The sequence below is a fragment of the Hyperolius riggenbachi genome, chromosome 5, assembly GCF_040937935.1.
Source record: "Hyperolius riggenbachi isolate aHypRig1 chromosome 5, aHypRig1.pri, whole genome shotgun sequence".
In the NCBI taxonomy this organism is placed as follows: Eukaryota; Metazoa; Chordata; class Amphibia; order Anura; family Hyperoliidae; genus Hyperolius; species Hyperolius riggenbachi.
In genome coordinates, this window is record NC_090650.1 from 292,954,184 (window position 1) to 292,969,509 (window position 15,326).

Below are 15,326 nucleotides of genomic sequence, written 5' to 3' on the forward strand. Positions count from 1 at the left end.
AACCCTTCTTGCATTATGCAAACGTTAATTCCTACCTGCTGTAGTAATCCCCTTAGCGTTCCTCCAGGCAATCCCCTGCAGCTGAGTGTGATGTGTCAGCAGACGCTGACTTCCATGCTGCAATGGCCGCTGGAACGCACGCCGGGTCAGGAACTTCCTGCTTCCGGCTTTCCGACTTCCGGTCACGTGAGGCGCCTGTCACGTGACCCTGGGGCGGGCAACTTCCGGATTCAGACGCCGCTTGTCCTCCGAACACAGCACAGGGGGAGAGGCCAGTGCGTGTAGCATGACCCCGCGCTGAGACAACTAGCCAGCGCCGACAAAGGGGATCACACCAGCCGCGGCTCCTGTGGACTCACATGGGTGGCCAGCCTTACCCCCTACATCTAGCATCCTGCTGGACAGGAAAACAACTGAGGGGGTAAGGACATAACGATATATATATACATGTGTGTGCCCTGCCTACCTAATTATGCAAATTGTTTAATCTAGTTCCTGTCCAGTGAATGTGGAGGGAGACATGTCTCAGGGTTGCTGTCCTGAGACGTTCTGGGAAATATTTCTTTCAACATTCTATTTAGCATAGCTTTCTAATCTGCTTTTTGGATGTAATGTTCTAGATGTGGTTCAGGCTGATCACTTAGAATACCATGCATGTGCACATTGATCCAATGGATCAACAATGCAGATGTGTGGGACTCCCTAGTGTTGGGAGGAGGCCTGTGGATGTACATAAATTGCATTGTCAGCACTTCATTTTGTCCCTGTGGTAAAGCAATTCTTAAAAATAAAAAATATCCAGCAATGGCCTAGCAGTCATATGTGGTACAGCAGTGACCTTGTCCTTTTACATGGGGATGGGGCAGTGATCTTTGGTGTACCATGCCTCCATAGTAACAGACAGCCAATAATGCAGACAACATCCCTGCGGATGACTCAGTGAGGAGACAGGATTTCTTTGGGATACAAGATGGAGGGATTTTTATGTTGTAAAAATTCACATTTTGCAATATACATTTCAATGCACTTATATGCAGAAAACAGCAAAGGAATTGGCTGTTCCTGTCAGATAATTATTACTGTTGTGTGTCCTAAAAACTTTCAGGCAGGGGTCAAACTTGTATGTTTGTGTGTATTTTCTGCACAAAAACGCATTTAAACTGAGAACTCATGTTAGGCCCCATTTACACTTAATCAGGTTTTTTTTTTTTTTTTTTTTTTTTTTTCCCCTCACTCCATAGCAGTGCATTATAAAAGAAAATATTTCAGTTAAAACGGGTATAGTGTAAACTGAGCCATTGGAAAACATGGGCATTACTTTGAAAATCAGTTGCCCTTTCAGTTATAACTGAGCAACTGACTAAGTGTAAATGGGGCCTTAATCAATGGGCTAGTTCACATTTGCATGCGCTTTTCGCTTGCAAAAAATAAATAAATAAACCTGTCATCCTGCCGCATATTTCTGGAAGCCGTGTGCATTTTCTCTATCAATTACATTCGCTGTTAAAAAAAAAAAAAAGCAAACATTTTTCTGCATACAAACTGACAGAAGTGTGACCCCTGCCTCAACCATAGAAAGAGGCTTTTGGCTTCCTTACCAGTTTTCATGGCTTTTCTTCCAGCAAGGTAGTGAGGGTGATTGAAGTCAGAGACCCAGGGTTTTCCTCCATGGCCCATGGTCACCTTGAACTTATTGGGGCTGCCCAGGGATTCAAATTGCTTGGTTAAGTAGTCATTCACCTATAATATATTACAATAATATGCACAGTTAGAAGATCAAAACAAAAACAAAAAACGACTCCACAATGGTTTTACTTTTAGGCTAGGTCCTCAGTGGGACATTGCGATGCCTGTATAACAGAAATGCAATGGGATGAAAAAGTTGCACCAAATATTATGTGACCTTTAGGTGGCATACAGTGAAGCGTAGTCAATGAAAAAATATGCTTCACTGCCTCTTAATGCACAAGTTATGCAGTAATGCGCTGTATGTAGTGTGCTCGGATACTATAGTGCGTTAGATCCCAACCCAACGTATGCACTGAATGTGAATGTTCCATAGACTTCCCATTGCAGTGTGACTTTCTGCATTAAGATGCCCCCATAAAGTCACACAGAAACATCTCACTGTGAACCGTGAACCTAAAAATACGCAAAATGGGGAAAAAAAAAAAAAGTTAAGATGAACATGCAACCAAAATCTCAGCTAGATTTACAGTGTGCATTTCAATGCCTACCTGCTCCAAACAGTTGCTTATAACATCTGAAGTGCTTCAGAAACACTGGAAATGCTGAATACCCAGCAGTGTTACATTCTCTTGCTATCTGGAGCTCTGACATGCGTACCTATGAACATGCGTCCGGGAGATTTGGGCGCAGGGTAAAGCCGATAAACGGCTCACTCTGCTCCTGCACAAGTCCCGGCGGTATTAATTACTATTCCCCCTCCAGGCCGCCATGGATAGTGAAGGAAACATGTAATCCGGCTTCCAGCTATTGCTGGCGGCCGAATTATGCTGTTTTTATGGTAACTTGTGCTCAGACTTGACGGCGCCCAAATTACTCACTGAGCGCCGCTATAGCCGTAATACCTATTACAGCCTATGGTGGCGCTGGCTGTGGCCAAATCTCCTGTGCTTTTACAGCGCTCGCTCTGACAGATCGTAAGTTTATGTTATAGCGTTGGGAGTGAAGGGTGAACGCAGCAAAGGACAGGAATGGGAAAATAATGTAATAAGCGTTTGATTACAAACAAGTGTATAAAATTACAGCGTCTTCCATCCAGAACATTCAGCACAATAAGCTGCTGCAGATCCAGGACTGAGATGCCCCACACAGTATCCATGCCACAGTGACTGCACAGATGTATTACAGTCCATGCTTGCTAGTGGGATGGAAAAACAAACAAACAAACAAAAAAAAACCCACGTGCTCAAAGTGGTTGAGATATCATAATAATAGGTACTGTACAGCGCCACTGAATATTTTGGCGCTTTATAAATCATAATCCATGTTGGATTGCCATATGACAGCAGGCTAATGCCTGCTGTCATATAGCAATCCAACATGGATTATTATGGATTTATAAAGCGCCAAAATATTCAGTGGCGCTGTACAAAGTATGATGGATGATATAAGCCACTCATGTACCGTCGAATGGCAACATGCGGATGATGTAATTCCTTACATGCAGTATTTCCATAAAACTACATACATATTTAAAGCTGGCTAGCTTTTGACTCGCATCCCTGGGTAGAATGTTCAAAGGCTCCATCTAACACTGACCGCTTGTGTGATGCACAAAGTTTTCCGCCAAGCCATCCAAACTCTAGACCAAGTGCCCACCCATACTTGCCTAGGTAGGTGGATGGAAGCCTCCAATAGTCAAATTAGGTCAACATGTTTCATTATGATCAAAAAGTAGTGTCTTAGCGCCCTCCTGTGGCTCCTTTAAAATTCCATCAAGCCTGCTGCAGGGTATATAAACAGGCCACTTTGTTCCATATTGTGGTCTCAAATGCGATCTATTTACATTTAATACGAAATACCACTGTTGCATACTGCATATCTTTACACAATTTACCAATGCAATAACCTCTACAAATAGCAGAAAGTAAAGGAACCCAGGCAACCACCCCTAACACATCCCACCAGTGGCATAGCTAGAGATTATGGGGCCACATGGCAATACTTTCATGGGGCTATCAGATGCAGGCAGATGCTCTTGTGAAATGTCACCTGCCCTTACTGTATGGAGGAGTAAATTGGGCAATTGAAATTCTCATGCAATGTACACTTCATATTGTTCTTGAGGAATAAGACAAAGCCAGAGGGTTAAGGAGCAAAAGACACTCCTGGTCTTCCTGATAGGGATATGGTAATTAATAGGATATTTAATTTCGGGTAAAATGCTTCATCAGGATTCTCACTCTCAATGGTGGTTAATATTGTTCCAAACTACAGATGTTATGGCTTAACTACTCTTTGCTATGTTGATGTTTCAGCTGATCACAGTTTTGCTCCATTACCTGTAATGTGGTTGTTGTGTTTACCTGCTGCTGCAGCTGCAATGTTGCATTGTTGTATACTTGTTTTTTCTATCTTAATAAAGGAACACTGTTTCATCATGCTGCTCCATAGGCCATATTAAACCTTCCTGAAAACTGCTGCAATATTAGAAAATGGGCATATAGGTACTATTACAGTCAGATGTACACACCCACAGTAGGAACGATTTTAATAATGCAATACAACCTGTTACTTATGCATGTGCATTCATGTAAATAAATCACACAACTACCAATTGACTAACTTTTTTTTTTTTTTTTTTTTTTTTTTTTTAAATCCCCACTGTGCTCTGATATGACCCAAATCTAATGTGGGCAAAACATTCTACTCAAAATAAAAGCAGTTAGGTACAGTTATTCCTATAGTTTTCTTGATGATGTATACTGTTTTCCCTTTTATTATCCCCGTCTTACCAAAACCTACCTGTTTGTTTACATCTTCTGGATTCATGTCTGGCACCAGCCTTATGGAGAATTTCCCTATGACTTTTCTGGGAATGACAGTTTTGGCTCCACCTGCAGAGAAAGCTCCTTCGATGCCGTGCAGAGAGAGGGAGGGGAATCTCCACCTGTTCATCAGTATCTTGTCCTGGAAGACAGGGGTCCGTAAGGCAGGGTTACCTCAAGGCTTCCATACATGTACAAGTAACAGCAGATAATATTGCTTACAGGTCGCCTGAACTGAGGGGGACATGGAGGCTGCCATATTTGTTTCCTTATAAACCAGTCCAGTTGCTCGGCAGTCCTTTGGCTACTGACAGGGCTGTCACTACAAATCCTAGGGCCCCCAGCAAAAAACTTTAAAGGGGCCCCTTAATCTTCACTACCCTTTTTCCTCTTCTAGGTGACCCTCACTGCCCGAGGGCCCATCTTTCACGGCTCATAAAACAAGTGTGGCCATCAGGATCTCCACATCCATAATATGAGTAGCCACAAAAACACCTGATCTAGAGTATCAGAGAAAGGGAAGGTTAGTAGTTGGGGTCCCCCTGCAGTTACAGGAGCTGCTCCCCTCTAGTTACATCCCTGGCTACTGACAGTAAAAACCGAGCCAAGCTTTTAGGCAAAGAAAAGAAAAAATAAAAAAGGCATTTGGGGTTGTTCTGTTCACCTAATAATGCCACGACCATGGCTGCAAAGAAGCAGAATTTGCATCACTTGCGTGTCCAGAAAAGCATAACTATCTGCAGACTGAAGGGAAAAGACTATTTTAAATACCATTAAATGATATGGTAAGGCATGTCATTGGCATTGGAAGTGCTGGAGCGGTGTAATACAGTGCCCTTTACACTACTTGTTATCCTTCAACACTAAGAGAGCTTGCTGCATTTCTGGAGCGCTCCATTACCTTTGAATCGTGCAGAAGTTTACTGGCGCCAATGTCGTTTGCAAAATCTTCAAGATCAAAGTCGATTTTGTCATAAATCTGTTTCTCCTCATCTGTGAGAGGCGCTACAGCTTCATTTATTCCAGGAATGAGAATTTTACCTTTCTTGTCCAACAAACTGCCTAAAGGTTAAAAAAAAAAAAAAAAAAAAAAAAAAAAAAAAAAAAGAACCAAGTTCAGTGAAGCATCTCTTACAAAAAACAAGTGTAATCAAAACAGTTTTACACCAAGTCAGACAGTGGTCAGTACAATGCAATTAGTTCATAGGATTTGCATTGCTGGCCCACACTTGTCTTTCAGTTTTCTGAGCGCGTTTTTCTGCGTACGTTTTCTGCACACCAAGTGTGTTTCTATGCAGGAAAACACACGCATTTTTCACAGCAACTAAAGTAAGTGATACAGAAACCTGACAAAATGTGCAGAATCATGATGCAGAATGTCATTTTTTTTTGCGTGCGAAAAATGCATTAACCACTTCCCAACTGAGGGGTTTTACCCCTTGACCACCAAAGCAATTTTCACCTTTCAGCGCTCCTTCCATTCAATAGTCTATAACTTTATCATTACTTATCACAATGAAATTAACTATATCTTGTTTTTTTTGCCACCAATTAGGCTTTCTTTAGGTGGGACATTATGCCAAGAATTATTTTATTCTAAATGTATTTAAAATAGGAAAAAATGTGGGAATTTTTTTTTTATTTTTTTTTCAGTTTTCGGCCTTTAGAGTTTTCAAATAATGCATGCTACTGTAATTAACCCACGAAATGCATTTGCCCATTTGTCCCGGTTATAAAACCGTTTAAATTAGGTCCCTATCACAATGTTTGGCGTTTTAATTGGAAATAAAGGTGCATTTTTTTCAGTTTTGCGTCCATCCCTAATTACAAGCCCATAGTTTATAAAGTAACAGTGTTATACCCTCTTGACATAAATATTTTAAAATGTTCAGTCCCTAAGGTAACTATTTATGTATTTTTTTTTAATTGTAATTTTTTTTTTTTATTACAAAAAAATATAAAAATAAAAAAAAATTGGGGAGTGTGGGAGGTAAGGAGTTAATTTTTTGTGTAAAACTAATTTATTTGTATGTAAAAAATGCTTTAGGGTGTAGTTTTACTATTTGGCCACAAGATGGTAACAGTAACTTTTTGTTTAATGCACCCTTCCGGACGCTTACAGGAAGTACTAGGAGGCTGAGAAAGTTTTTTTTCACAACGATCGCGCTGCTTAGCGGAGAAGCAGTGGATCATTACGGGGCTTAGATCAACGAACGGGAATGGATTTTCCCGTTCATTGATCTCCGGGCGAGCGGTGGGCGGCGTGTTCACCGTGAGCGCGCGCTAGAGCGAGCGGGAGCGCGGGCAGCGGGGAAAGTACGGATTTCTCCGTCCCTGGGGGTGAAAGGATGGAAAAAGGGACGGAGAAATTCGTACGCATGGGGGTAAAGTGGTTAAGTGTGAACTAGCCCATTTATTAAACATGAGTGCTCAGTTTTTCTGTGCAAAAAAACACATACAAAAATAGTCAAGTGTGCTCCCTGCCTCAGGCTCCTTTCACACTATGGGCTTGATTCACTAAACCTTTGATAACTCATATCACAGCTGCGCTAGCGTTTTGTGCACGTTTTTGCTGAAATTCGCAATTGCGCATGAAAACACATGCAAAATGTGAAAACTATAGCGCGGCCGTGATATGAGTAATCACGGTTTAGGGAATTAAGCCCTATGGGTGTGTGCAATAAACTGCGTTAAGAATACGTATGCAAAGTTTTACTGCACAATGAGTAGAGCAGAATAGTGTTCAAATTCGGTATAGCCGACTCGTAACAACTGAATACTCCTGTCTGCCAATGGGTGAGGGCTTTTTGTCTCCTCTCACCTCCATTTTTAAATGCAAAATTGCATGGTATGGTAAAAAAAAAAAGGAAGCACACGCTGACCATCTACCATTTCCTTGGCACCATAGTTCATACTGAAATGAGAGGTTTTGTGACTAATATGATCTAGGTAGTCTCGAATTTCCAAAGTAAAGACCTGAGCCCACAAAACACATAAAAACGCATGCTTTTTCAAGTGTTTTTGAAACGAGTTTAATACGTTTAAAATGTGTTTAAACACATTTTGATACATTAAAACATCCTAAAACACATTTCAAAAACGCGTGAAAAGCGCATGCATTTCTATGCGTTTTTAAAAACACAGCAGTGGGCTCAGGCCCCAAGAGAATATTTAAACGCCAATGTGACACTACAAAACAAAAAAAAAGTGGGAAAAAAAATGTTGTGGTAACTACCTTTAAACCCAACAAAGAGGTGGGGATAACACATGAGAATACAAGAATGATGTCTTGAAAAAGGGATTCCCCACATCAGCAAGCAGGTGGACCTTCACTTTTGATGCCTCTGGTGGCCTACTCACATTTCCACAGCTGCAGTGCAAGGGACTAGAGGACACCTGAACTGGGAAAACTGTTTTACTTACCCATTAGAAAAATAAGATCAGTCATGGCTTCATGGACAGACCCTCCATATACCCCCGAGTGAAGATCTTTGTTGCTGCATTCCACCTGCAAATAGACCAGAAAAGAACTTCAACTTAGGCATGTCCTCATAGCCCAAATAAGTTCCCAACACACTTCTTGTACAGCAGTACTTGAAAAAAACGACTCTTATTAAACTAAGAAGCAGGTTTACAGAATATAGCAACATATTAGTAAATTTTTAATCAAACAATTGTGGTCTTACCTGGTATTCAATTAAGTATGCACTTTTGGCAACCCTTAAAGAAGAAAGTTTAATTCTTCCATTACCTCAATAAAAAAGTAGCAGATGCCGCGAAGCCCGTAGGTGATGCATGGCTTATTCTTCCCGAGCCAGTAGTTGTCAGAAATGCAAACAAAGTCCACGTCTTTGAAAAATGTGTCTTTCTTTTTTATAATTAAGTCATCCAGGCCCTCAGATCCCGACTCTTCCATTCCCTCAAAGCAGAATTTCAGGTTGACAGGAAGTTCCTTAAAACAAAAAACAGACAATTGTATGCAAAACAATTCTAAAACGGGAATTTCAAGAACTTAAAGCAGACCTAAAGTCATCATCCATAACTGAGGCTGCTTTCACAGTAAGACGTTACAGGCGCACGTTAGTGTAACGCTCCCCAACGCACAGCAATGTAACTGCAATGGGCTGTTCACAGTGCCCACGTTGCGTTACATTGTAAGGCTGCACGTCAATCTTAGAGTGCAGCATGCTATAGCTTTACAGAGGCTTTGCCGCTTAACGCGTCTCTTTGCTAACGTCCTCTGCCACCACCACCATGCGTTGCGTTAGGTGCACGTTATGCGACCTTAACGTAGCACCTAACGCAACGTCTTAGTGTGTAAGTAGCCTGACAACAGTGACTCTATAGAGATTGTCTAATGAGTTAGGGAAGCATTAAGATTTTAGCAGATGAATCATTCTACATACTGGTCCACACTAAGGCCTGGTGCACACCAGAGGAGTTTTTCTGAGCGTTTTGAGTTTTTAAATCTGCTGCTAATGTTATCCTATGTGTCTGTGCACACTGGAGCAATGAGGTTTTGTAAAAAAACCCATAGCATTACATTGGGAAGAGCTTTTAGAGGTTTCAAAAGCTCTCCCCAATGTAATGCTATGGGGTTTTTTACAAAACCTCATTGCTCCAGTGTGCACAGACACATAGGATAACATTAGCAGCAGATTTAAAACCTCAAAACGCTCAGAAAAAACTCCTCTGGTGTGCACCAGGCCTAAGTGAAGTAATTATCGGAAATGCTGGAAAATACATGCAAGATCCATTTAGAAAAATCAATAAAGAAGTATGGCCAATTCACCTGGGCTCCCCGTGGTCTCAGTAACTAATATCTATTAAAATCCCTGCACTGTGATCAGAAGACTGCTTTACGTAGGGTCTCACATCTTCTCTAAAGAATGATTTTATTGTCCATTATTACCTCTTCTATGTAGTAGGAGAGTTTACCTACACAATTCATAATCTGTTGTCCCTTATACTACATGGAATGGAAGTGGTAAAACTGACCAGTCAAGATTGGGCACACTCATAAGGTAGCGAGACATGATACAATAAAATGATCCAATTTTACCGCAATTAAAAAAAACAATTGGTTGTACAGAAAAATCGAAAGCTTTATTTATTCATTCGAAAAATATCAAATTTCCCTTTTTTTCTGTACAAGTCGATCAAGAGTGGTGGATTTTTCTGAAAATTAAATGGTGTAGGGTAGAGTTTTCAATTTTTCCCTAATTATAAAAAAAAATAAACACGTTTGTGGTACATTGGTCAGATTTTGCAAATGTAACAATGAGAAAAAACGATTGTAATTCTAACATGCAAGGTTAACTGATGCAGTTTTTTTAATGGGGCTGAGACATCGAATTCCGTTGACTTCCTCAGTCAAAGGGAGTGTGATTCAGAGCTGGTTCACTACAGATAGATCATTTATCTAACTTGCATTGTCAGGTCATAGTTCATAGACACATTTACCACTCTGACAAACATTTTCCACCATTAGGTTTATTATGGTTTTCATGTGAGTTGCTAATGTGTAACATTTCTTGTAGTTGGAAATAAATATTCATTCACAGCAAATATGCAAGCTTATGGCATTCACCACTCTGAACTGATAAATACAGTACTGAATTCCATATGCAGAGATGCAATGCTTTTTTTCTATACTGTCATATGAGACAGCTTTGTTGCACTTCTAGGCACACATCTCATATGTTTATTTGTACAGTATTTGTTCTTGAAACATTCCCCATGTCAGCTTTAGGGCTGGTTCAGACGGACGCTTGCGGAGCGTTTACCGCAAGCGTTCGGACCGTCGCGGTAAACGCTCCCATTCAAGTGAATGAGAGCGTTTACACCAAGCTTTTGCGCGCTTTTACCCGAACGCGGCGTTCGGGTCCCGATTTTCGCGAGCGTTCGGGCTGCCCCTGGAAGCAACATGTAGCTTCCAGGGAGCGGCCAACCGCGACGGCTAATGTTCCCCTACGGGAAAAAAAAACCGCAACAGCATCACGACGCGACCGAAGGCTACTGAAAGCCTGACCGCTCAGCCGCCGCAACGCCCCCAGACGCGACGCTACGCAGACGTCCGTCTGAACCAGCCCTTACACAAGATGACAGTCCAGTATTTGTAGATGGATTCAACTATTGCTCCTAGTCAGTGTTTAGATGTTTTGCAACACCCAGCTTTAAAAGAGCCTTCATTGTGGCCAAGGTATGCATGAAGGATAAACAGCTAATGCAACTTGTGCTGCCATTTTATGCTATGTACACAGTTTACATATTTGTCCCTTGAAATGTTCATTCCCAATTATCTCAGGGAGAAAAATCTAATGCAAGTACAGCAGTCCTCCTGCTCAGGGTTTTTCTGCTCCGTTCCATTATCATTTATTCTGTAATTTTTACTTTAAAGCCAAAAAGGTAGGACAAAACTAAACCTGCCATAGTGGCAGGAACATTTTCAGCTCTCCATCCCTCTGATCTATTGGCATGCTAATTACAGAATTAGGTTTACAGGTATTTCCTAAGTAGAACATATGCCAGACATACAGTAATTATTTCTGATTACTGTCTCATTCCATCAATGCAGGTTCTAATGCAGCTAAAAAGGAGTGTGTGTGTGTGCGTGCATACGCGTCAGGCTGTCATCTTTTTCCCCACTAGGGGGATGTCCTGCTGGGGGGGTCTGATCGCCGCCGGCTGCCTGTGATTTGCGGGGGGGGGGGGCTCTTCAAAGCCCCCCTCTTCAGCGATTTCCGCCCTCTCTGCCCTTACCTGCTTCTCCCGCAGGCTATGGGCTGCGCAGGACGGATATCAGTCCTGCGCCATCTAGGATAGGCTTCAGCCTATCAGAGGCCGGGGATCGCCGATCTGATGTAAACAGCGGAGATTTCTTCCACACGTGTTTACATTTAGCCCTCCGTGAACTGACATGGAACCGGCTCCATGTAAAACCACTTACGACCAGCCGCCGCCTATCGGCGTTAGGCGGTTGTTAAGTGGTTAAGGTCGCATTCACAGTGGGATGTTATGGTCGCACGTTATAAAGTCTTATAACGCAGCTTACAGCAATGCAATGCTAAACCTATGAGCCGTTCACAGTGTGATGTTAAAGTCGAGTAAAAAAAAAAAAAAGTTGCGTTGTGGCAATGTGGTAACTCACTGCTTTCAGTGCGTTACCTGTTAACGCAGACACGTTGCGACTTTAATGTTGCATTAGAATGCAACGTACCACTGTGAATACAGCCTAAGTGAAAAAGTTCCATGGAACTAATTTTTTTTGAGACAATTAAATGCCTTTTAAAGGGAACCTTAACTGAACGGGGGGGGGGGGGGGGGGGGTAAAGAGTTTCACTTACCTGGGGCTATTACCAGCCCCCTGCAGCAGTCCTACTGCAATTAGCGCTGTTGCGGACCGCATTACGCAAGCGTAGATGTGCGGCAATGCGTATTTTTGTACGCATTGCGGTCCGCAACAGCGCTAATTGCAGTAGGGAATGCATCCAATAATAGGCATGGCGGCCGGCCGACAGGTGAGTCGTCAAAAACTAAACTAAGTGACAGCGGGGGACCAGAGGATTCCAGAGCGGCTCCGAGGGCACAGACTGCTGCAGGGGGCTGGTAATAGCCCCAGGTAAGTGAAACTCTTTACCCCCTGTTCAGTTAAGGTCCCCTTTAAACCAGCAAGGTGGTTTAAAAAGACATTTAATTGTCAAGTTGTGAAAATATTACCTAGGAGAAAAAGTTAATTGCATACGGCCCAAGGTGTCTGTATTTGGAGAGATCAGTTAAAAAAAAAAAAAAAAAAGATTACTTATAATTTACACTAATCAGGAAGATTGCTTTGAGAATTTGCACTATTCAGTTTGTGTTTAGCTTGGCTCTAAGTCCAACCTGTCAGCATAGTGCTGAAAACATGCCAACAGCTTTCAGAAGATCAACTGAGCAGCCACTCGAAACAATACAAGGAAGAAAGGGAGGGCCATTCCCCTTGAAAAATAAAGAGGACTGGTTACAATCAGATCAGATCCACAAATGTGTGTAATGGTTGCTGGTAGAAGATAATAAACAAAGTTATGGTATGTAGTAAACATTCTCTGTATGGTGAATATCTATATAGTTTGGTGAAGTAGATATGAGGTTTAGTTTTAGCTATTAGTGCATGTCCTGAACACAATTGCATCCTCTTAGTTATTTGCTTAAAATTAATGCACAGCAGTAATGTAATATGCCTTTTATTGTCAGCCATGAAAGTAAGATGTATTTATGCTAGAAGAAAACCAAAATGACCTTTGATCACTGCTTGATAACCATATACCTGTAATTTTTACCTGCTTTGTTTGCTGATAAGCTTCAATGCAATTAAGCCATGCAAGAACGGGACCTTTGTCATCTGTGGAGCCTCTCCCATAGAGTTTACCTAGAAATAAACAAGGCAGTAATTAAGATAAGGTTCTCAGATGCAGAAAATCACTTATGTCCAGTAGTAATGATTGTGTAATAGACTCATTCGGCAAATGTGTTATCTGGGGATGTGTGATCTGAGCCGTCAGCACCCAGCTAGGTGCAAAGGTACAGATCAAACCATCACTTACTAGAACACTTTGTTGCATTCACTAATATTTTATTTTTACACAGCTAATATTGGCAGCACTCATGCATTTTAAGTTGGCCAGTCTGATACTTCTGTATGAAGCTGTGATTTCATAAACTGGTCTAGCAGAAAGGAAATCCAGGCTGGTCAATGATCCCAGCCATAGGCACTTGATGACAGATTGTACAGATGTAAAGCGGAACTGAAAACGGATTTAAAAAATAAATAAATAAAGAGTTTCACTTACCTGGGGCTTCTGCCAGCCCCCTGCAGCCAACCTAACTGCAGTCCTGGACCGATCCTCAGTTCCTGTCGGATATAAGCGATTCGACCCGTCTATCTGACAGGACATTGCATGGTGTGCACCAGGCATTATGCACTGCAGACATAATAGCTAGCAGCATTGTTTTATCAAACTTCAGCCAAACATTCAGTGACATGGTGGATGAGTCGTAGATATTGAGCACTAAGCTGATGCCCAGCTGAAAGAATCTCTCCTATGGCCTGATATTTTTGGCCAAAAATTCTTAGCAGTTTTATCTGCTGTGGAAACAATCATTCCAACTGTAAACGATCACTAAAATAGCAAGCAAATTACCACATCTATTAGAACCTCAACTGTAGTCACACAGTTGGGAAAATTCAATCTTCAATGTGGGTAATGTGAAATCTAGTAGCCTATCAAGTAATTGTATTTATTAGATCCTGAAACAAATATCCACAACTGCCATATACAAGTCCAGGATTACCTGAGCCTGACTACTACTTGTGGGGAGCAGGTTAGAGGCACATCAAGACCTCACCTGGTTGTTTACATAATAGCCCTTTGTAAGAGGTGGTTCCACCTTTCATGATCTGTCCAGGAACTCTCCAAAGGTAGATGGACACATAAGCATTCTGGCCTATGGCAGTGAGTCTGTCTACAACACAAAATCAATCCTGATGTGTAGGAAAGAGGAAGAGTCGCATAAAAACATGATGCAGCCACTACAAGGCACAGCGAACGGTTGTATAAACTCCCTACATGTACAAGTATAGGTCTATAACATATGAAAGAAAGGAAGTGTGGGCAGACAGCAGCAATGCTCATTTACACATGAGGAACAGACACGACCAGACAAGGTTTTCTTTTACCAGGAAACATGAAATACCGGCCTTTCCGGCTGTTGCAGAGAAGTGCACAATGCATGAAGATCAAAAGCTGCTATACAAAAGCTGTGGCTGTAACACTGTAAATGGCACCAACGTGAAACCGTCATACATAGTTACCCTCTACTGGTATTAATACTACTGTACTGTGTATGTTTGCATAGCGCTGACAGAAAGAAACAAAGTGAATACATATTATTTTGTATTTATATTATGTTGTCCTCTTTACAGAGCACATAGTCTTGTCATTAACCGTTCCTCATGTGCAGAAATACACGCCATGTGGTTTAGTCTCTCTTGTTTGGTTTCATAATAGCAGCAAATAAGCTGAGTAATGCCAAGAGGTGAGTTTACCACCAGCATCCGGCAATCTTCGTTAAACGCTCACATTCAAGTGAATGGGAGCATTTGTACCAGGCTTTTACCGCATTCCGATCCAGATTTTCCCCATCATTTCAGGTGACCTCGAACACTACATGTAGCGTCCAGGGTCAATTAACCGCCACGTCTAATGTCCTCCTGTGGGGACGAAAAATGCTGATCATGCTGGGAAGCCACCGAAAGCGTCGTAGCCGTGATGCAACCGGAAGCTGTCCATGTTACCCCAGCCCTACGGAGTGTGCCAAAAATGAGGACTGCATGCTGCTAATCAACTCAAGGCTGGTGCACACCATGCAATTTTTTACTTCAGATCTGATTTTTATCAGATAGTTATTCAGTTCTGACATGGATTGGATATAAAAAGCTTGCTAGTATATATACATATGCTATTTTTTTTAAACTGATCATATTTCTGCAATGATGTTCTATATATAAAAAAAAAACACACAACAAAAAACACGTTAGTCAGTATTTTAATCATTTCTAGCATGTCCTGTGGGATCAGTAAATGCAGTATGTATGTGTGAGTGTGTATATCTCAAAAGTCCATTTATTTCAGTAATTCAAACTTAAAAAGTTGACGCTAATATATGAAATAGACTCATTACATACAAAGCAAGATATGTATTTATATAGCGCCGACATCTTCCGTAGCGCTGTACAGAGTATATAGTGTTCACAACAAGAAAAAGCCATCCATA

General features: G+C 41.6%; 1 protein-coding gene across 1 annotated transcript in view; it reads right to left on the reverse strand.

The window, feature by feature from the left end:
• The window catches only part of CNDP2 (carnosine dipeptidase 2), a 43,323-nt gene that overhangs the window by 11,814 nt on the left and 16,183 nt on the right, over positions 1 to 15,326 (reverse strand). Inside the window, exons 4-9 of the mRNA XM_068237079.1 lie at positions 12,833 to 12,921; positions 8,266 to 8,466; positions 7,938 to 8,022; positions 5,416 to 5,576; positions 4,492 to 4,656; positions 1,599 to 1,740 (exon numbers count right to left, since the gene is read on the reverse strand). Coding sequence (XP_068093180.1) covers positions 1,599 to 1,740; positions 4,492 to 4,656; positions 5,416 to 5,576; positions 7,938 to 8,022; positions 8,266 to 8,466; positions 12,833 to 12,921 — 843 coding nt within the window. The remainder of the gene's footprint in view (positions 1 to 1,598; positions 1,741 to 4,491; positions 4,657 to 5,415; positions 5,577 to 7,937; positions 8,023 to 8,265; positions 8,467 to 12,832; positions 12,922 to 15,326) is intronic.